Here is a 23,226-nt window from a genome sequence, read left to right on the forward strand (position 1 = left end):
TCTTAATCAATATTTCATAGCATCTAGGATATCACATTGGAGTTGCATGTCTTCGTGTGTTGTGTTATTTATGGTGTACTTATTCTTATGGCCTCACTTATGGTTTTGGTTCATGCTTGTAGGGGTACATTGATTTTGATTAGGCAGAAGATCCTGACACCCAGTGTTCCCGTGGTGGCTACCTTTCACCTTGGGCACGACTTCCATTTCTTGGTCCAGCCGTAAGCAAGAGATGGTGGCGGCTTCCAACGGCTCTCTCTATCTACATGAGGAGCTTACTGATGGTGCTTCACTTCCCTTGTGACTCTTCCACCGTTGTCTACTGTGACAATCAAAGTGCCATTACCCTTGCGGATAATCGGATCATCACATCACGGACGCGGCATGTGGAAGTCCACTTCCACTTTTCCGAAGAGCAGGTTGAGTTAGGTACTATCCGCTTAGAGTTTGTGCTTTTAATCTGACAATTTTGCAGACATTTTGACCAAAGTGGACAATTGCCCGGTTCTTTAGTACCTTCTACCCAATATCGACTTGGGTACATCCTTCTCTACTTCAGATTGACGGAGAGAGGGTGCTTTCCTCTTGCTTTCCCTTTTAGTTTGAGAGGGAACGACTACTTCTCTTGATAGTCACAGTGATGATGCTTAGCATTTTTAGACATTCATTAATTCATTTATTTTTTTGTATTATACTTATGGACATTTGTAACTTCATTTGCATTGTTAGGATGACATGATTGTAAAAGGATACTTAGGCAAGTGAACAATTCTCTTGCGAGGGCACTATCCAAGTGGTATCGTTGCATTACATTTTGTGTGAGCATGACATCTTGCATCTACCTTTGCATTACCCCATGCATTGATATTTTCTTCATGTAAATATGCATTTGTGTACATTTATTCCTTTTTGGTCTTTTGGAGTGGTCAACTCTAGATCCACCATATTCGTGGCATTACATATGACAGTCTGCGAGGCAGTTTTTCTTAGCTTGTTTTGCTTGCTTCATATCTTTGCTATATTTTTATTACCTACATCTTAGCCATTTTTCTTCTTCATCGACACCTAGTAATGGTAGGGATAGTATGCTTTGTTTTGTGAAGAACTTGGGTTTGGCCATCCCTTATCACTCTCTCATTTGGGGCACTAATACTCAATAGGATGATAACTGATCTAAATCCCTCACTTAATGTTAAATCTATCAAAACTACAAAGCCCTTTCAAAAAAAAGTCCATAATTAACTCAATTCGCCTTTGTAAGACTTGGTAGGCCACTGAATAGTCGATGTGCACCCTTTGTCCAATGCCTTGGCTTCTCTAGGGTGATCACTTGGGCTCCCTTGGTAAGATAACCATTATCTTTGTAGTCTTAGTAGGCCACTAGGTAGCTGACGTGGACCTTTTGTCTGATACTTTGGTTGCTTTGGGGTGGGACGCCTTGGGGTAAAAGATAAATAAAAAAGGGCTTGGCTGGCCTATTTCTCGTGGCATCATTATTGGGCATGAGAGGGGATGTTGAGCTAAAAATGCATTACTTCACTTAAACAGCCCCAAAACATACTTAATTAAGGAAGAAACCTTATTTATTTAAAAGAAATGCGTTCCTAGAGAGTGTCTGTATTCCATAAGCACAAAGCCACTTGAAAGGTCCCAAACTTTCTATTAATAGGTGTGCTGCCCTCCATTTAGCCCTAATCTCCATTTAGAGAGTGTCTGTATTCCATAAGCACAAACCCACTTGGGAGGTCCCAAACTTTCTATTAATAGGTGTGCTGCCCTTCATTTAGCCCTAATCTCGTTTTTACAGATTTTAGGTTTTTTTCAGCTTGTTGCCCTCACCCTGTTCATAGAGGACATTGTAGTCCAAGCTGTCCATTGCAGTCTTTACTCATTTGGCGTATGTTTTCAACCCTCCATCATCATTTTGCTAGTGTTTTCAGCTAGGCAACTGTTGCTATCTACCCATCCAATTGTTGTATAGCTTGCCACGTCAGCATACTACTGTGTTTGTAAGCCCTAGCTGTAGCCATACTAGTTTTTCTCTCTCCTCTCAATTGTCACTACTTTCTCTCTTCTTATTACGTTTTGCAGTTTCCTCTCTTCTCTAGCTGTCGCCATCATCATCTTAGCTTGTGTTTGCAGTTTTTCTCTCTCATCTTGTATTTACAGCACACACTCTCTCTAGATTGCCGTCTATACCAGGTACAACAACGCACATGTTGTGTTTACTGTTGTTCGAGACTCGGAGGCTGCCTTGCTGCGATTTGGGATCTGTTCGGAGTATGATACACCCTTCAGCTCATTACCCCTGCCCTAATCCTTGAGATACAAGAGTTTGAGGTTCAATATTCATTCACTGCATAGTGTGTTTGTTGCATGAGCATTGTATATTTTGTAGTCATATCACTTTATTTATTCTCTGTGTACATTGTCTTTGAGTTACCCTAACCCTATTTATGTGCTTCTATCAGTCTGTGCTTTGTTGTATGATGTTATTTGTGTTTCTGTGTTAGGATATTTCTTCACATCAAGCACATGAAAGTACCCATAGTATCTCATACTAAGCTTTGGATACAACTTCTCTCTATCTTTCATATTTTTGAGCCTTGCTTTTTTAAAACGCGTTAACATTGTTCTCTGCAAATTGAAAGCATATCTATTGTGATCAACTGTCTTCTTTTGCTTCTCTTGAGATCTCTGAAGACCATATTTGGCCTTTGCATATATTGCATCCATGTTTTCTACATATCGATTAGCCTCAAAGATCTTGTCCTTTGTGTGTGAAATAGGGGGCACTTTCTTGCCACCTTTCATAACGTCAAATAGAGCTTTGCCAGTAGAACTATGTATTGTATTATTGAATGAAAACTCTATCAAAGGCAAATACTACTTCCACTGTGACTTATACTTAGTTACATAGTATCTCAAGAGATTAAACACTATAGAATGTGTCTCTTTTGATTGACCATTTGTTTACAGATAGAAGGATAAATAAAATTTCAGTGTGGTATCTATATTTTTAGACATGCCTTTCCAAAATAAATTGGCCTTCTGAGAGTCTTGAATAAAATAAAACCATAATGGCTTAATCGTAATAGGAAACTGTTAATGAAACCCTAACCCTAGTGTTAATTAGTGCCTTAGGACATTGGGGACAACAATTGTATTTATTGACAATTTAAATGTCTAGGGAGCCGTGATCATGGATCAAAGGGTATCAACATGTAGCCCATGAGATGGCCTACAAATGCCCTCCATGAAATGGGCGGATTGACTTAGGAACAATGAAAAATGAAAGAAAATATAAGGTTATGGTTACACAAGTTCATCCAAGTAGATATAGCAACTTATAATAGTACAAATTATTGTTGGAATAAAGGCCCGGTTTAACCCCCCATGTATAGTACACGCACATTGTACATGTGATTACACCCTTTACGTGCCCTAAGTGTAAACACGTTTTATTCTTTGTGTACCAACACATTGTTGGTACACTCTAAACGAATTCTACTTGACTCTGTTTTCACTCTTGCTCTCTAGCCGTCACACTCACGCTCACTTCTGCTCGACTTCCATCTCTCTCAGCTGTGCTCTTCACTTAACAACTGGTATCAGAGCCAAGATTTTGCACGCTTCCTGAGACTAGGCGACGACTGCTGGGCTTGTAGTAGCACGCGTGTGGCAACAGGCGTACAGCAGAGCTGGCAGTAGGCGTGTAGCAGCAACAACTAGACAATGGGGATGTTCGGCAGGCGACGTGTCCAACAAAGAGTGCCAACGTCAGCAGTTAGGTAGGCGACACTAGCTGGCAAAAGGCCCGCGTGACATTCAGCGGGCAACACAGAGGCAACGACGGCTGACGAATTGGTGCCAGCGGGGCCAACGACAGGCAGGCGGCGTCATGCAACGTGACACTTGACGGGGTAACGATACACCCCCCCTTGGTTTTCTTTTATTAGAAATCTTTTTTTTTTTGAAATCTCTTTAATTTCTGAAATTTTCCCTTGTCTTAATGGGGGTTTGCGCATTAGAAGCACACTTGGCAATTTTGTGCAAAATCGAGAGAAAAATTTGGGGCTTTTTCCAGATTTGACATCGTTTATGCTTGCCAGCAATTTTCGAGTCAGAAATTGTAGACATTGCAAGCGGTGACCTCAATTAATTTGGGGATTTTGCCAAATTAGTCAGAATTTTACTCTTTTGAGTAAAATTTCTTGACATTGGAACTTAGAAATTTGGGGTTTTTCATGTATTGGCAAAATTTTGCTCAGCTGTGTCAGATTGTTTGACATTTATGCAACATTGGACTTGAAATTTTGGGGGTTTGTATAGAATTTGGTAAATTTCTGCATTTTTACCCGTGTGGTGGCTGATTCATGTACAAACAGCAGAGATTTATTCTTGGTTGAGAAAAACAACAGTGTATCTTGCTGGTTCAGCTCGTGCTTCTATAATTTAGTGCATTTACTCTTGTGTTCGTGATAAAATGGGTGCAACTTCTTCCAGTTCAGATATCAAGAGTTTGATGGAAATCAAACGGTTTGATGGTCATAGCTTTGACCTTTGGAAAGACCATATGCAGGGCATTTTGTTCCTCAAGGATTGTGAGGATGCTTTGCAGGAAGATAAATCCGCACTAATGTCTGATGCAGATTGGGCCAAAGTAAATAAAAAGACTGTGGCTTACATAAAGATGGGTGTCACTGATGACATCTTGACAGACATTAAGAGTCTAGATACAGGTTATGCAATATGGGAGAAGCTGACAACTACTTATGAGATCACCACACGTGTTAATCAGGTGCACTTAATGCGCAAGTTGGTGAATATGCAACTGGATGAGTCAAAGCCTATAGCTGAGCACTTGAGTGCATTTACAGGGATTCTAAATCAGCTCAAAGATGCAAATTTGGACTTTGATGATAAGTTAAGGGCGATCTTTTTGATCATGACACTACTTGACTCTTGGGAGACCTTGGTGGTTTCACTCAGCAATAACCCCAATCTCTCATATGATGGGGTGAGGGGTTTTATCTTAAATGAAGAAATTAGACATATGTCTAGTGGAGGAGGCAACAACTCAGCTTACAATGTAAGAGGCAGGGCTGAAAAGAAAAATGCAAATGTGGGACAGAGAAACAAGAGCAAGAGCAAAGAAAAGGATAAGAGTGACATTAGTTGCTATCACTGTGGTTAGAAGGGCCACAGGAAACCTGATTGCAGGTATTACAAGAAGGAACAAGAGAGAAAGAAGAATGTAGGAGATAAAAAGAAGAAGGAAGATAAGACAGATTCGTCTATGGCAACCAAAGGCAAAGAAAAGGCCAATGTGGCCTCTAGTGTGGTCATAGAGGAGCTTTCAGATATAGAGGTTGATGTATTGGAAAGTAAAAAAGGGTTCCATATTGATTGCAAAAGGAACCAAGAAGGGCACTTTGTATTGTTTATAGTGTAAAGCTTTGAATGGCAAGTTTCTTACAGTGTCTGAAATTTGCAGCCACTTGGAGTTATGGCATAAGAGATTAGGCCATATGAGTCAAAAAGGACTTGATGTCCTTACCTCTTTGAAGAGGGTTGATGGAAAAGGCTCTAAATTTGATTTTTGTAATGAGTGTCAGTTTAGAAAGCAAATAAAAAATTCCTTTTACTTTGGTGTCTCTCGTAAGTCCAATGTCTTGGACTTTGCATTCTGATGTATATAGTATGCTCGTGAAATCGTTGGGTGGTGTTGCATATTTTATCTCCTTTATTGATGACTATTCCAAGAAGATTTGGGTATACTTGCTGAAAAAGAAAAGTGAAGTGTTTGCTGTTTTTAAAACTTTTCATGCATTTGTGACCACTCAGACAGGTAGAAAGCTGAAATGCTTGAGAACTGATAATGGGAGTGAGTTCACATCGACTGAATTCAAGTGCTTTTGTGACTTGCATGGTATTAAGAGGGAGCCTACAGCCCCTTACAGCCCTTCTTCAAATGGGGTGGCTGAAAGATATATTAGTACTTTATGTGAAAGACTGCGGTGCATGCTATCCACTGCTAATCTCCCTCATGAATTTTGGGGAGAGACACTCAAAACCGTAGTTCACATTTGCAACTGCTCTCCAAACAAGTCCTTAAATAATGGCATCCCTAAGGAGGTTTGGTCTGAAAAATTGGCCTCATATGATCATTTACGCATATTTGGCTGTGATGCTTTTGTGCATATTAGGGATGACCTGAGGAACAAACTTGACCCAAAATACACCAAAGGCATTTCATGGGCTATGGTGATGATGGTGAATTTGGCTATAGAGTGTGGTTACCTCAGTCCAAGAAAATTATTCGCAGCCGTAATGTTGTGTTTAATGAGGCAAAATTGTTGAAAGGTACTTTAGCCTCTGATGAAGATATGAAAAATGTGAAATTTCAGAATTTGCAGCCACCTATTACTTCAGAAAATAAGCCTTATGGTGCTGTATCACAAGCTGAAATTGATGATCAGCGAGTTATTTTTGAGCCAGATGATGATGGACAGCAAATAGGAGCACAAAGGGGCCACAGACAGCAACATAGGCTTGCTGATTATGAAAATGCAGGTGCTGGTAATGAAAGTGAAGGTGCTGTACAGCATGACTAGCATGCTGAAAATGTCTTACAGCAGCTAATAAATTCTGAAAATAATATATCTCCAGATGTAGACCCAATCCTTGAAAATGTCGATCATTGGGTATGCAGGTCTACATGCGTAAGAAGGCAACCACATAGACTTGATCCCTCCTTGCATTATGTGATAATTACAGATGAGGCTGAGTCTCTTACATACAAAGAGGCCAAGTCATGTGAATTCAGCAGTAAGTGGGAGCTTGCTATGCAGGAGGAGATTAAATCTCTTCATACAAATGATACTTGGGATCTCGTGTCTCTGCCCAAGGGAAGGAAGCCACTTCCAAATAAATGGGTGTACAAAGTAAAGACTGTTGATGGGAAACCCAAGTACAAAGCAAGGCTAGTTGCCAAAGGGTATGCACAAAAGGAAGGGATTGACCTCCAAGAGATCTTCTCACCTGTTGTGAAGATGACCACTCTACGTGTGTTTTTTGATCTCACTGCTGTACTGGACTTAGAGTTGTATCAAATGGATGTAAAAACAACTTTCTTGCATGGTGACATTGATGAGGAAATCTACACGAAACAGCCCGAGAGCTTTGTAGTTCCTGGAAAAAAGCAAACGGTGTGTAAACTAAAACACAGCCTATATGGGTTGAAGCAAGCACCACAGCAGTGGTACAAAAGTTTGACACCTTTATGCTATCTCATGAGTTTAGACACAGCCATCAGATCATTGCTTGTACATGAAAAAGGATATAGATGGCAGCCCCATCATCCTTGTTTTGTATGTGGATGATATGTTGCTAGCTGGGAAAAGAAAGACTAGCTTGGATGCTCTCAAAAATCAGCTGAAATCAGTCTTCTCCATGAAAAATTTGGGGAATGCAGAGCATATTTTGGGCATGAGGATTTGTAGAGATAGAATGCAAAAATTGTTGTTTTTGTCTCAAGAAAAGTACATTGAAAAGGTACTGGACAGATTTAACATGGCTGAAGCTAAGCCTTTTGGGATACCCTTATCTCCTTATCTCAAGCTTAGCAAAGCCAACAGCCCAAAAAATGACATGGAAGCAAATGCTATGAAGGGAGTTCCTTATGGGAGTTTTTAGCAGGTTAATGTCAAATCTTGGCAAATCATATTGGGAGGCTGTCAAGTGTATTCTTCGATATCTTAAGGGTACACAAAGAAATTGTATTTGCTATGGGTAGGGTGCACTTAGTTTGTAGGGATATTGTGATGCAGACATGGCAGGTGACTTGGACACTCGTAGGTCCATCAAGGAGTATGTCTTCACAGTTGCTGGTGGAGTTGTTTCTTGGTGTTCCAGGTTGCAGAACATCGTTGCACTGAGTACCACTAAAGCTGAATACATATCAGCTATTGAAGCTTCTAAGGAAGCTATATGATTGAGCAAACTTACAGAAGATCTCAGCATGTCTATGGGTACTGCAGTTTTGGGATGTGATAGCCAAAGTGTTATGTATCTGGCTAAGAATGCCATGTATCATTTACGCACAAAGCATATAGATATGCGATATCACTCCATCAGACAGATTTTGGAAGATGGTCAAATCACATTGACCAAGATTAAAACACAAGATAACCTTGCAGATGTTCTCACTAAAAGTCTAAGCAAAGCCCAGCACGAGCATTGCATTCGACTAGTGGGAGTTGGTTAGCTAGAGGTTCACATAGGACCTTTAAGTGGGAGGTTGTTGGGATAAAGGCCTGGTTTAACCCCCCATGTATAGTACATGCACATTGTACATGTGAATGCACCCTTTACGTGCCCTAAGTATAAATACATTTTATTCTTTGTGTATCAACATATTGTTGGTATACTCTAAACGAATTGTACTTGACTTTGTTCTCACTCTTGCTCTCCAGCCATCACACTCTCACACTCACTTCTGCTTGACTTCCATCTCTCTTAGCTGTGCTCTTCGCCCAACAAGTATGACAGATCATGGAACAAATGGAATCAAGTTCAAGGTTTGTCGAAAAGCTTGGAAATTTGATCGAGGAAGAGCCTTCGTGAAAAGATCTACCGAGTTGTCTTTGGTGGGTACGTAAGAAAATTCTATTTCTCCAGCTCACATCTACTGAAAAACATAATGATAATAAACTTCTATATGCTTTGTGTAGGCATGGAACATTGGGTTTTGCACGATGGTCAAAGCACTCTGGTTGTTAATGTAGATAAGTGTCAAAGCTATCTGATGCACATGAAGATTGGCAAGTAACTTGTAGAGTCAAACACACTCCATTGCGATTGTGAACACTTTTATGTACTGAGCTCCACAATTGGAAGTAGGAACTATGGTTTGTTTCTTGTTGAACCAAGAAACAAGAGATGTATCTAAAGAAGAAGTAGTTGCCATATGAGAGAGATGAGAATCTGAATTGAACATCCAACCGTATCACTGTTAGAATATCCAACCTTAGAAGAAAAGGCCAAGATCTTGGGTGCCTTTAGGATACCGAAAGGCACGCTTCATTGCTCGCCAATAAAGTACTGAAGGTTTGTGCATAAATCTGGTCAATTGGAAGATAGCAAACTAAAGATCGGGCCTCATGTGTCATGAGGACGTAAGCTTTGCTTAGCATTTAATTAGAGGTTTTTCAAATATACTAATGTGACTTACACATATGAGATGCAAGTTATTTATTTCATAATGTGGGATCCAAGTCCCCAAGTTATCAGTAGGTGCCAAAGGGAAAAGTTGTAATAAGTTAGTGGGTGACATTAGAGACTCGACATTAATTAATTAATTAATACTGGTCTAAGTGTTAATAATTGCTTAAGGATACTTGGAAGACAAACTAGCCTAGCCGATTTAATTCTTGACTGGTGGAATTTTATTTTTTCAAATACTAGATTAATTATTAAATTAATTTTTAGAAGTAATATTTAAAAATTAATTTAATAAGCTAGATAATGTTGAAAAATGAGATTAGAAGGTTTCCACTTTGCAAAACTTGTCCTTGCAAGTGAAAAAAACGTTTTTGGGGGGTGGGTGGAAGTCTATTTCAACCATTGTAAGAGAGAAGGCGGCTATTAGAAAGCAAGGAGGTGGTGTTGATGTGATTTGCAGCCACTAGGGACCAAGTACAGTAGGTGGCAGTAATTTGGACCCCTCCGGGTGCAGGTGATAGCAGTCCAAAGTCCTTTTAGTGTAGATGACAACATACAAGAGGGCGTGCAACAACCTTTCTGGTAGTTCTAAGTTGTAGATGACAGCTTTTATGGCTATTTGAGCAAGGCAATAACAAATTTTCAGTCTTTCTTGTGTTGAAACTTTGAAATTTTTCCCTATAGCGTTCTCTCTCATCATGCAACCATCTCTTAAGTTATCTCAACAAAATCTAGCCATTTGAGCCGTTAGAGGTGGAGATATTGGAAAATCTCTTTCGTTATAAATCCTAATTTACAGTAGAAATTAGGGTTTAACAACCATCTCAGGATGTGTGCTTAGAGTTGAGAACCTTGGACTTAAATTCCAGTAGCTGAAATTAAAGAATTTTAGGGGGATTCAGGAGGCTAGCTAGCGAATGTCAAATTTGGGGTTAAATTTGTCTTGTAAGGAGCAAAGTGAAGGCCAATCCTTGAGCAAACCAAGGGGCAAATTTGTTTGAAGGCTTGTTGGTCATTTATGACAACAAGAGGCAATTGGAGAGCGAAAGAGATACAATGAATTCATTGTATTCCATCTAGATTGCAATTCAAGACAAAGAAATATCACAAGGGGTGCTAGTTTTGGGGCCAACAGGCTATCCATTGTCCAAGATTAAGTGGTAACATTTGGATTTTCAGTTTATGTGAGTTTCATGCTTGTTGCAATTAGTAATTAATTAGGTTATTAACCACACTCTCCGAGGAGGAAGGTTGGTTTTATCATGTGACAAATAAATCAAGCATCCAACAAGCTGCTGATATAAAGTAGTCAAAGGATTAACTACTATCATTAGAATCGAATTTGAAACTAGGCTCCAAGGGAGTAGACATGGGCTTGCAATCCTCAAATTGAAAGCGTTGAAGAAGCTGCCCAAAATACTTGGACTGTGTTATGATGATGCCCCCCTCAATGGTGGCAAATTGGATACCCAAATTATAGTGAAGTAGACTAAGATTTGTCACGGCAAGTGGTTGCTGTAAAGCATCCTTAATGCTGCAATTTGACCATCATTGGTCCCCATGACAAGCATGTCATTAACATGAAGTACACAATAAAATCAAATCCTTGATGTTGAATGTAAAGAGTAGCCTTAGTAGGACTATTTTGAAATCCAAGATGCAATAGATGAGAATATATGTGGGTATACCAAGCCCATGGACCTTGCTTTAAACCATACAAAGCCTTCTTGAGATGGCAGACTTTGTCTTAGAGCCTTTGGCTGCAAATCCTAGAGATCGAGAAACATATACCTCTTCTGTGGAGGCTTCTCATCATCAAGTGTGCTTGCACCTACTCTTGTCGCGTTGCAACGCTACCCCCCGCCCCGACTGGTCGCGCCTGATCGTTAGCTCGCCCACCACGCTAAGTTCCCCTCCCCCCCGCCCCGTTTGCCCATGCCTGCCCCCGACTATTTGGGCCCGCCCTGTCGGCTGCTGCCATTGAGCATCCTTTCCCTCTCCCGTTGCCCTCTCCCCGGAGCTGCCCCCCCTCGGGCACACTGCCTCTGCCCTGCAATTTTGGCTCTGTCTGGCAGGCCTAATACCCCTCGCATGGCACCTGTCATATCCTGACCATCTGTGGCGTTCGACACCTCCCCCATTGCCAAAAAACAGCAGCCCTCTTCCCTCGCTACCATTCCCCCCGACCTTGTAGTTGCTCCCTCCATTTGCAACAACTCCCCCTCAGGTAGTACCGCCATGTGATTGGTAGTTTTTTTCAGAAGGGACACTCAATGGAAACTTTTGGTCAGACGCCGGCACATTCAGTGAGTGCCCCCAGTCAAACACCTTGCGTGTTGTCCTCTCTGAAGAGCAGCTCTTAGCCGTCCGAGCTAAAGAGCTGGGGCTAAAGGAAACAACGATTTATAGTCAAGTAATAGGACATTTTCCAGCCAGGGTGGCCTAGCTTCAGGACTGGCTTCACTCCACGTTGCGTATCGGCACAGTGCAGATCGTGGAGGCGGTCCTAATGGGCCAAGGGATCTTTATGGTTTGGCCTAGTTCGGCAGACGAAGCACGTGAGTTACTTGCTAGTTCACCATAGGCATCCACGAAGGGGGTCATATACATGGTCCCTTGGTACAATGGCTTCACTGTGGAGGCATTTGCACTCCACAACAGGTTTCTTCGGCACCCGGTCACCCTTCTTTTCTCTGGCTTGGCGATAGAGTATCGCCAGTTGGTGGAAGACTTTGAATGGCTCTTTGGCACTGTTCTTTTTGCGTCTTTCATGGACACTGTGACAACCGCAGAAGTCCCAAAGGTACGGGTGGCAGTGAAAGAGGTCAAGAATATTCCACAGTTTCTAGAGATTGAGGCAGTCGGACATTCCTTTAGGTAGTAGATCATTGTGATTGGGCAGCCGAGGTAGTCCTTGCGCTAGCATGACTTCGGGCACCAGGCAGCAGAGTCCACGCGCTTCGTTGCGAGGGTGGCTCTGCCGATGGGCCCACAGGTGGATGCGGATGGTTTCACACGAGTACAGAGATGACAGAGAAGGAGACGGCAAGGGAGACCGCAGGGAGCTTCTTAGACACAACTACGGCGAGGTGATGGAGAGCGCGTGCCCGCCGCACTCCCACCCCCCCCCCCCCCCCCCCGCGCGGTCCTCACCTTGCCGGACAGGTCGACAAATCTTCATATCCACCCCTTCCCCACCCATCCCCCATGCCTGCCAAGTGCCTTCGACCCCCCTACCGTCTCTTGACCCTCCCCCCCCTTGATCCCCACCCAACTCAGGTGACCTCCCCCCCCCCCCCCCCCCCCCAAAAGAGATGGTGCCCTAGACACCGACATCCTCCACCCGTCGGCTCTCTAGCCCCTTCTCCCTTCCTCACACAGCCACTAGTTCATCTGCCCATGCCGCACACCACACTTACCTGAGATAGACGCAGCTGCTACCGCATGAGTTTTTTTGCAATGGACGGTGGTCTTATTTGAGAGTTGCGGAGCACGGAGTTTTCCCACTATCCCTAGAGGTGGGAATCTTCGTGGTATGCAAGGCTAGGAGCGGCAAGGTCCATCTACTAGCACCACCAGATGGACCAAATTATGCCTTCTTCTGTCAGACCTCTCACACAGGAGGATGGACGACGACTCAGGTAGAGGAGGTAAAGAGCCAGGTGGCAAGCCACATCTCCCAGTGGATGGGAGAAGGAGGATTTGACACTTTTCTCCCAACAGTGGCCGAGTTGCATGATGGACATCAACTGGTGGGCAGGGACCGAGGTTCTTCATTTGAGCATTATCTTTCGATCCCCCTCTCAGTGGAGAGCGCCAGTAGATGTGATTGAGTTGCCCTTGGCACAGGCGTCTTGTTTCTACCAGTGTACGGAGTCTTGCCTCTCAGCTTGGTTGATTGATGCCTTGGTGATACCACCAGGTGCATCCATCACACCCATGGTATGTCCGAGGGCTACCATAGGGAAATGAAGTTCACCATCCAGGCTGATAGCGAAGCGCATCCGCATGCCTCATAGCTCCTCTTCTTCGTCTGCAACTTCCACACCGAACAGATGCTTGTTCGATCAGTCAGAGATTTCCCCATGAGTTCACACCTTGCATCTTGGAACGAGAATAGCCTCCACTATAGTGGGGCACGTGGTTTCGGGAAGTTGATTGTTCGGCAGGAGCTACAGCCTGCCCTTGCTGGTTGGATCGACATCTTACTTCTACAGGAGCACAAACTCACTCCCACCCAGGCTTAGAGGGTAGGGAAGGTACTCCTGGGCAGCTCCCACACTTACTGGGAGCACACCATGGGTGTCCACGGCAGGAGAGAAGGCGTATGCACCTCTATTGGCCCGAGTCTCACCGCCCGTGTACAAGACCACTGGACGATAGTGGCAGGGAGGGTTCTATGGATTAGATTGGATATTGAGGACTCCTGCCTTGGAGACCTCAATGTCTATGCCCCTACTGAGGTTAGGGCACGCAACAGGTTCTGGGTGGAGATCGCGGATGGACTTCCAAAGGTGGACTCTTGGATCGTTGGAGGAGACTTCAACAACCTGGAGGCTTTAGAGGACCAGCAAGGCAGAGGTAGAAACTACCAGGGCATGATTGAGGAGGAGTAGGAGGCATGGGAGGCCTTTCCACTAGCAATAGGAGCATGTGATGCCTGGAGAGATCCTGCCTTTCACAGGAGGGAGAGGTTGCTGGATTTCTCTTGGGGATATAGGCAGCTAGGTGGTGTCTTGCTGGAGCGGTTGGACATGTTTTATTTGGGAGAGTGGGGATGCTCTCACGGAGGCTAGATCGGGCAATTGGTGGGCACCACGCTGTCCAATCACTACCCGGTTCTCTTGACACTTGATCCTCCAACATCTGCCCTTGACGCATGATCCTGTCGGATCTTGGACTCGATCTATAGGAGGGAGGAGGTGATGAGACAGATCAAGTAGATCTGGACCAGGGAGTGGTGGGGCATGAGGGACCGGATCGCAGAGGAGATTGAAGAGATCCTAGCCAAGTCGAGCAATATCTGCCAAGAGGCAGCCATACAGGCTAGGTAGCAGAGCTGGGAGGAGGAGAGAGCACTTCGGCGGGACCTTGCAGCCACGTGGAGATTATTACAGGAGGCACCAGGGGATCCCACCGTCTAGGCATAGGAGGTGCTCTTGCAAGCTGCCATTACTGGCCTTGAGGACAGACGCTCAGAGTTTTCCTTCTGCACATCAGCAACTTTCTGGGCGCAGAAAGGGGACACAATATGCAGGGAGTTTATCGGTGCACTAGACTCGCACCTCAGGAGAGCAGTTATACAGCCTTCGAGATCAGTATGGGAGGACTCATTCTAGCCTAGACGAGGTGATGGAGATTGGCACCGACTACTACAAGCGCGTGTTCCAGCAGGAGACAGCCTCAGCTAGAGGACAGCGATGTAGATAGCAGATTTGGGATCATATCCCATCCCTCATCATAGAGGAGATGGGATGCTTCCTCCTAGCCCCCTTCACAGAGAAGGAACTCGAGGAGGCCTTCCACACATAGGACAGGTAGAAATGCCCGGGATAGGATGGCCTCTCTAAGGCCTTCTTCACTATATTCTAGGAGGTGGTGAAGGACCCCCTACTGATGGCATTTCAAGAGATTTTCACTTCAGGACAAATGCCAGGGAGTCTCTCGGCAGGCCTTATCAGTCTTCTTCCCAAAGGGGGGGACAGGTTGGAGCCTTCCTAGTGGAGACCGATCACCTTATTTGCAGTGGCCTATAAGGCACTGGCAAATATGATCGGTAGGCGACTACGCCTTGTGCTTCTAGACATTATCCATGACACACAGACAGGCTTTGTCCAGGATAGGAGCATCCTCGACAATGTATTCACCTTCTTTGAGGCAACAGAGTGGGCCCAACACAGTGGGCAGAGCCTGGTCGTACTACTCTTGGATTTCGAGAAAGCTTATGACAGGGTGGACTGGGATTTCCTTGAGGGCACCATGGTGAGGTTAGGTTTCCCCCAGGCTTGGATTCGTGGGGTCTCCACACTCTACAGATCGGCCACCAGCAAGGTTCTCATAGGTGGTAGGTGGGGGGAGTTTCGCGGTTGGAGAGATCGGTCCGACAAGGCTGCCCCCTGGCCTCGTACCTGTTCCTACTCTTTGCAGAGGCGTCGTCCCACTTCCTCAGGTCTCGGGTGACCGGATTACGCAGCCTCCGCCTTCCCATACGGGAGGAGATTGAGTTGCTAGACTCAGAGTATGCAGATGATACAACACTCTACATTGAGGATGATGCGTTGATGCTGGAGAGAGTAAGGCTGGCTCTGGAGGTGTTCTGTTCTACAACGGTAGCAAAAATCAATTGGCGAAAGTCGGTTGGTTTTCTCACAGATCTGGACTCTAGCACAGAGTGGGGCATCCACCTAGGATTCAGATGGGTGAGCAGAGGGTAGCAGACTGTCCGTTATCTAGGGTTCCAAGTGGGACTCAACATCACTCTTGCCTAGCAGTTTTTTCTAATCCTCGATTTTATTCGGAGGAAGCTGACCTACTGGAGCATGGCTTGCCTCTCATTGGCAGGCCGACCCCTAGTGGTTAATCAAGTCCTTCTAGCGATGGCCTGGTACATCTCCTCGTGTTGGTATTTCTCTTCATCTTGTGTAGGGCAGCTTCGCTGCTTGGTGCAGAACTTCTTCTGGTCCGGGTCAGACAACTACAGGGATTCCAGGGCCAAGGTGGCGTGGGCGATCATCATACGACATCGCTCAGAGGGAGGGTCGGGATCATAGACCCAGAGTATTAAAGTATGGCGCTCTTGGGCAAGCTAGTTGTCCGTGGCCTCACACCAAGAGGGCAGACCTGGAAGGTCCTATTGCAGGAGGGTCTTCAGAAGTGTAGATCGAGGCTCGGTGGTGAGTGGAGGCTGTCCTTGAGATGGATCTTCACGTCAGCCTATATATCCCCCCCCCCCCCCCCCACCAAATCTCCTTTCCTACGCAGCTTGCTCCATGTGTGGCAGGGCCTCTGTAAGGCCCTGATCCAAAGCCCCCCAGGCTGCTAGGAAGAGATAGACCGTCAGCTAGTGATTTGAAACCCCTAGGTCAAAGATCGGGATGGGACACAGATTAGCGAGCGCCCCCACATCCAGTGGGCCGGGTGGAATCCTGCTGGCCTGGCTCGTACCATCAGGATATGACAGGAGGTGTACAGGTTGGTGGCCGAGGAGGTGTTGTAGCGAGGATTAGGCTGCGAGAGAGGAGTGGAGCTGAGAGAAGGGAGATAGATGCAGTAGTTTCTCAGGACTGGCTTGCTTCCCTGATATGAGAGTCGATCGAGCCCGGGGAGGTATGGCCTACTAGGTTTTCTCCAGTAGGCATCCCCCTCCAGGTGGCAAGTAGAGTGGGCAGTGCTCCACCTGGGACTTTCTTCACCATGCAGGAGGGGGGATGTTTGGCTCTTGACAAGGGGCAGTAGGATGAGGGGATTGCTATCCTTTCATGGAGGAGGATCCGAGTGATTGGCCTATAGGTGAAGACATGGCGGCTGGACCCCTTTGTCTTTTGGGAGGAGTTCAGGGAGTGGGGCCTTTGGATCTGGGAGGGCAGGCCACTTGATGAGCTGGAATGGGATCCAAGGGAGTGGCTATGGCTGGCCACTATAGTGGCCAAGAAGCCACCGAGGCTCTTGGAGTACATTGCCAGGATTGGCAAACACGTACTGATGCAAGAGGATATGGATTGGGCGCCGTCGCTTAGCAGGCACTGGGCGGAGCACGGCATCATGGAGCCTTCTAGACGGACCTTTCGACACCGCCTATGGGATAGTTGGAGACCGAGGAGGGTATCATATTTCTTATGGCTGGTGGCACATGGAGGCTTGGCAGTGGGAAGTTGGCTTGCCCAGATGTAGGAGGGAGTTTGTAAGCGATGCACACAACAGCCTTTGGAAACCCCAAAACACAGCCTCTGGTTGTGCGAGGCGGCGCAGCTAGTGTGGAGAGGAGCATGCCGCATGGCTCCCAGCCTTGGATGCATCTCTTGGGGTGCTTTCTGCTGGTAGGTAGTCCGCCAGGGCCGTCAAATCTAAAGGGGAATGACCATTATTACCTTCAAGTTGTTGTTGGGCTTGATGCATGAGAATCATGTTGAACCCGGCCTGTGAGATCTCATAAGGTTTGTAGCATGATAGTCAAATGTCTCTCCACTAGTGTTTGAAACTTGCTAGGGAAGTTGTGAAGCCCATTGTTGGTTGGTTCTTGGCATAGGATGTTGTGGAGACTGAAGTGGTGTGGAAGTGTTCAAAGTCACCTTTCCTTTGATAGTTCTTGTTTTTGGTGAGAAACTTTCTCGATCAAGGACCTAAGTTTCTTCAGAGCTGTCTATGCTTTGATACCATGTAAAGAAATACTCGAACATAGTATACAAAACAAAATTATACAACAAAGCACTGACTAATAAAAGAACTTAGTAGGGTTAGGGTAACTCAGAGATAATGAACACAGAAGATGAAAGAATAATGAATGAATAGATATGATGCTCAATGTAGTAAATGCACTGTGGAGTGAATATAGAACTTTGAACTCTCGTGTCTTCGAAGGAGTGAGGCGAAGAGTATGAGCTGGAGGGCATGTTGTACTCTGTATGGATTTGGAAACGCAACAAATAGACTCGGCATGTGATCAGCAGCAGTAAAGGCAGCTCTGGAAAGTGTGTATTAGGTTGGACACGACTATAGCAGCTTGTTCAATGGGCAGCAGGCTGAGAAGTTTCAAGAAAGTGCAGGCGTCAGCTGAAAACTAGAAACACAGTAGTAGGCTGCCCTTGGAGAGGCTGGCGACTGCTAGAAGCGGCAAATGCAAGAAGGGAGAGGCTCTTAGACAGTAGGTGATGGCTGGAAACTGATATATGCAGGCTGGGAACTGTGGCCAATCAGCAAATGCAAGTTGGGGGGTCTACAATCAGTGATCATGAGCTGATGAGAGCTGGTCACCACCACAAACTGAATTATTTGCCAAGAAGGGGTGCAGACAACAATCGAGAAGTAGGCTCCAACAGATGGACGATTTGTGAACAGGCTGCCTACTACTTATAGATGGGTGGATCCTCCCAAATTAGGGTTTGTCTCATGGGATAGAGACGCTTTCTAGGAAATTTTGGTAATAATTAAGTTTTGGGTGTAATTAAGAGCTAATCAGTATGTAATGCATTTATTAACTCAACATTCCACCCTTGGGTTTTGTTTTCTTTTCTTTTAGTTGTGCATTTAGGACTTGATCTCTTACAAAAAGAGAGATTAAATTAGCAACTTGTGAGATCAAATGGCACAACCTATTCACACTATCTTGTTGTGGATGAACAAAATGAACAAAAAAGGTAGTTTCATTAGATTGTCTCCAAAGATCTAGATCTAGCATAGGGTTATGTTGGAAGGATCCCAATATCACCATAGATGGTATTTGCTGAGTCTCCTTGAAAATGTCTAATGTGGTGATGCGAAATGAGAGCTTGAATCCTCAAAATGGTCTTGTAGACATTGCATGGCGCTAGCGGAGTGACACAAAACTGAACCGTCACTAATGACAATTTATCACATGGCTTTAAGCATCTTATTAAGTTGATGTAATTTCTTATAGACATGTTAGGAGCTTCTTGTCATCACTAGAGCCTTGTCCTAGTGGGTAATGCTAGCTAAGGACAATTAATGAAGACAAAGCTACATATCCTACTCAAGGAAGAATAAAGAACCATTTATAGGCTAGGGGGTAGTCCTGAACTTGCTACTTTCCCAATAGATTGATGAATTTTTAACAATGGAAAATGATGTACACTTTTGACATTTTGTTGTGAATTTATGAATAGAAACAAGAGTTCTTGTGTAGAATAAATGTTATAGAATCGATTATTGGATAGAAAATTTTGCAATCATAGAAATTCCTTGTGCAAAAAAGTTTTACATGACTATTTATTTCATAAGATTGGGTAAGCAGCCATATAAATAGGATATTGAAAATAATAGTTTTACACAATAAATGTTACGAAGATGGGCTCACCTTTGTGTGAAATGGGGAAAGAGTGGTGGAGGGGTTATCATTAGCCTTTGCAACAGCACTACTACAAAGAAGCTAGTATAATGGAAGAAAAAGACCAATTTTATGGAGGGCTACTTTCTAGGCAAAAATGTTGCATGAAAGAGGCCTCCAACACAAATTTTGTGATAGTTGATATCATCACTCAAATCACGAGAGTGAAGCAACAGTTATCTTTAGAAAAAACATGGTAGTATATTTAATTACTAAAGTAACTTAATATGCCATTGTCACCAAAATGAATCTAATGATTTGATTGAAATGAATTGTAATTTTCCTACCCCTAGCTCTTGGCACAGTGATTGTTGCACCAATAGTGAAGGATTTGATACGGAGGCATGTAGTGGGCAAGTGTATAGGCTATGTCATACAAGGGCGATGTGAAACTTTTATTGAGTTGAAGTTTGCACCTTAGAATTCATGATCATTTGAAAGTTTTGCCTAGTAAGCAGCTCGCTTAAGTTATAGACCTTAAATTTAAGTTTGGTCCAATGAGTAGTAGCTCACTTACGATCAAGGATCCAAGTATTAATCAGCTGTTAGAGTCTTATCTCTTGCTTCTTGCTTGCTTGTGTGGTGAGAGTGAGGGAGAGAGAGGAGTGAGAGAGAGATTGAGTGAGAGTGAGTGTGATGAAGAGTGAGAGACCGGTTGTGGGGAAGCTCTTTCCCTTTTCTATCTTCTTCTTCTTCTTCTTTTTATTCCTTTTCATTTTTTCATTGTGGAGTGTGCACAGATCCACTTGAGAGCAATGGAAAGAGAGCATGCTTGAGGTGCTATGTTTGATTGTGGAGCCATTGGTGCATCTTCTAGCCTTGACTACAACGAGGAGCGTCGATGAGTTCACTACATTGATCATCATTCAATCTTTCGTGCTTTTGGGGATGATGGATGGGAAACTAGATTGATGAGAAAGAGGTCGTAATGGTTAGGTTAGAGATAGCCATAGCCGCATTGATCAAAGCTCTTATAAGAATAGAGTTGTGTCAAGTCCCTCGTTAACCTTGCAAAGGGATTAATACATAGTCCTCATGAACTATCGATCCATACCCATCATGATGTTAGGGCAAGAAAGGGGAAGAGCTCCAGCTCAACCCACGGACCTTATCGAGCATTGGAACTGTGGGCGACCAGGGCATTTATCCTTAGTGTGTCCACAAAAAACAAAACTATACAATGATAGTCAAGTAGAATTGATAAACATGATGTTGGTTTCACTAAGGGGCAGAGAGACATTCTTAAAGGCCCGAGATAGCATAAGAAAAATTAAGTTAGGGGAGTACATTGCAAATATTTTATGCAAGATTATTGAAGAGATAGGGCATCCTTAGGTCATTCCTCTGACCCTAATCTAGTATGTTTTTTGGCTGAAGATAGGCAGTATCATTCATGATTGACGGCTCATGCTGTCGCAAAAAAATATGCAATTGATAATCTGCCAGTCTCATTTTATAGACCAGAGCAGTAATTTTGTTGTCATACTATGTAAGCAAGAGGGACTCCCTCATCACTGTAAGAGCCTGCATTGTACAGATTGCATTGCTCCAACCTCTTGTAAATGTCCAAACCTGTTGTTATGGTCAGCTTGACCTCCATGATTTGCCAGCATTATGCCTTTAGCTCTCTTGTACTTCTACTTCTTGGGAAGTTTCTGGTGTTCCCTGGTTCATTTCCTGTTTCGTGGGCTTTTATTACTGTTGCAGACAGTTCAATCTTGGGATTGTAAATACAGGGCTGTTTATAAGGTTCAATGGCTTGGATACTGCTGTAACTTTTCCCCCCAGACTTTTCGATCACAAAAGATTCGTAAAAGACAGCATATCAATTTAATCTCATTAAAGCTGGGAGGCACCTGCTGCGAGATGGTTTTAAGCAATTTGGGTGTCTCTATCTTTGAAAGCTTGTAGCCTTCAAAAAGAAGAATATTGACTACAATCTCAAGATAAGGGAGTGCTTTAAATCGTTTTGCTTCTAGTCTACCTCACTAGTCCTGACAGTGCGTTTGACCTGTAATGACCCCATAAATTAGTGGGTTGAGTCAATTTATTTGGAGTTATTCCCCAAGTGGCATTGTCTGGTTTGATATTTGATTTTATTGACTTGTTTCATTATTCATCAATCATACTCAGTTGCGTGCAGGTGTTTAAAATGAAGTCATCTATTGTGACAGCGGATCAAAATGATGAGAGGTCTCTCAAAGCTGGCACTTTTAGGAGAACTACTTAAAAGAGTGTTGCATGGGTTTGAACATTGAACTGTATAATAGGCAGGTGTGTTGACTTCTCATGCAATATTCACTCTTTTTTTCATCTGTTGACTTCACCTACAGTAGTCACCCTTTTTTAATTGCTTTTCATGGTGGAGAATGATTTTTTCGTCTTTTCTTGGTTCTGAAAGGCTTCTTGGAGACAATTTGGAGATAATTGGCAGCATTGCTATTTGAATGGTCACGCCCAAGTAGTCTCGAAATTGGAATGCTACTTTCTAACCACCTTCTTTATTGTAAGAAATGTATGTATAAGCTATTTTAGTTAAAAGCTTTTCTTTTCAGAAAAAGCACAAAGTTTTTCTTGTGCTGAAAAAACTTGTCCCTCGCCTTAAAAGCAGCTTGAAGATAAGAGCTGTATATTGACCTCAGACTAAAACAGGCTGGGACCAAGTTTGGTTTATAGTGTCTATTTCATGCCTTAGAGGTGGAGAATCTTTGGCGATAATCTTGTCCAGCTACAAATTTGCAGTTGAATGAATTTTGTGGAATTTCAGATTTGAAAACATCCCCTCTCTTTGTTGCAAGAGCTCTCTCTCTCTTTTTTTTTTTTTTTTTTTTCGTAAAAGGTAATTGTATTAATTACGAAAAAAAATACAAGATTACTTGATTACAAGATACATGACGACAATACAAGTCATCATGCGAAGAGGTGCTAAGTACTACAAGTTACAATTTCATGGCAAGGATGCGGAGGAAATTGCCATATGCCAAGGACGGAAGTCCTCCGTAGAGAGCAAATCAGAACGATGGAGAAGAGCTAACTGCCAATACAAGAGGCCCTTAAGCCTCACAATATGTCGCTGAACATTATGGGCGGAGTCAAACAGAAAAGCATTCCGAATGGTCCAGTTATGCCAGCAGCCCCAGTAGCGAAGAAAGTGATACATGAGCTTCATATGTGGCTGTGCGGGAGAAGGGTATTTGGGCTGGCCCAAAACCCAATCAAAGGGGCGCAGTGTGATACCAACCACCCCTCGCCAAATGGCCGACAAAAATAACCAGACCTTCTTAGCGACGGGGCAGGATATAAATCGGTGGCGGGCGGATTCCATAGTAGTGGTGCAAAAGAAACAGGTGCCATTGGAGATTCGTCGCTTGGAAAGAGCCGAAGCAAGCGGAAGACCCCCAATTATCACTCTCCAAAGAAAGACTTTGTATTTAAAGGGTGTCTTGTTAACCCAGCCCTCCATCACAGTGACCCTCCACCACGAGCGGGATTTACGCAATCCCCATAAAGCATTTGCTTTAGTAACTAGCCATTGATTGTCTTTAATCAGGAGATGATACACTTGATTAGCAGAAGCTTTGCTGAAAGGCAGCCGGCCTTGTAGGTCCCAATCCTGCCAGGGATGATCCAAAGCAAGAGCAGGGAAGGGTTGTCTGTTCTGAAGCACCGTCGCGAGCTGTTCCCATAAAGGCCTATATCCACGGGGGATCCGGAAAATCCTCCTAGCAGTACGAAACGAGATAAGCACATTGCGACTGGCAAGGGTGGCATCCGCAACTGAAGACAAGCCCAACCGTGCCATCCGGTTGAATTGTGGTCTAAGCTCATGTTTACCTTCCCACGAAAGTAGACGCGAGACTGCCAGTAATTCCAATTGAAAAGAGTTAGTAGCCAGGCGATCCTCCGTTGGGTGCCACTGAGCCTTTCGAAGGACGTGTTTC

At 44.1% G+C, this 23,226-nt stretch overlaps 1 protein-coding gene across 8 annotated transcripts in view; it reads left to right on the forward strand.

Moving 5' to 3' along the window:
- Nucleotides 1-22,059, forward strand: part of LOC148041825 (Ppx-GppA phosphatase) — a 58,362-nt gene extending 36,303 nt beyond the window's left edge. For 3 of the 8 annotated variants that reach the window (XR_015691599.1, XR_015691606.1, XR_015691607.1), the window contains 2 exons: nt 21,419-21,559; nt 21,687-22,059. Coding sequence is in view for 4 of the 8 variants with exons in the window: in XM_087682918.1 (XP_087539044.1) it covers nt 21,429-21,515 (87 nt within the window). In the remaining 4 variants the exon portion in view is untranslated. Of the gene's footprint in view, nt 1-122; nt 430-21,418; nt 21,561-21,686 lie in introns of those variants that run through there. The other 5 variants (XM_087682932.1, XM_087682944.1, XR_015691596.1 and 2 more) reach the window with 4 other exon arrangements.
- The last annotated feature ends 1,167 nt before the right edge of the window (nt 22,060-23,226 follow it).

This window comes from Lygodium microphyllum, chromosome 1 (assembly GCF_053477565.2).
Source record: "Lygodium microphyllum isolate KBCC chromosome 1, Lygodium_microphyllum_v1.1.10, whole genome shotgun sequence".
Classification (NCBI taxonomy): Eukaryota; Viridiplantae; Streptophyta; class Polypodiopsida; order Schizaeales; family Lygodiaceae; genus Lygodium; species Lygodium microphyllum.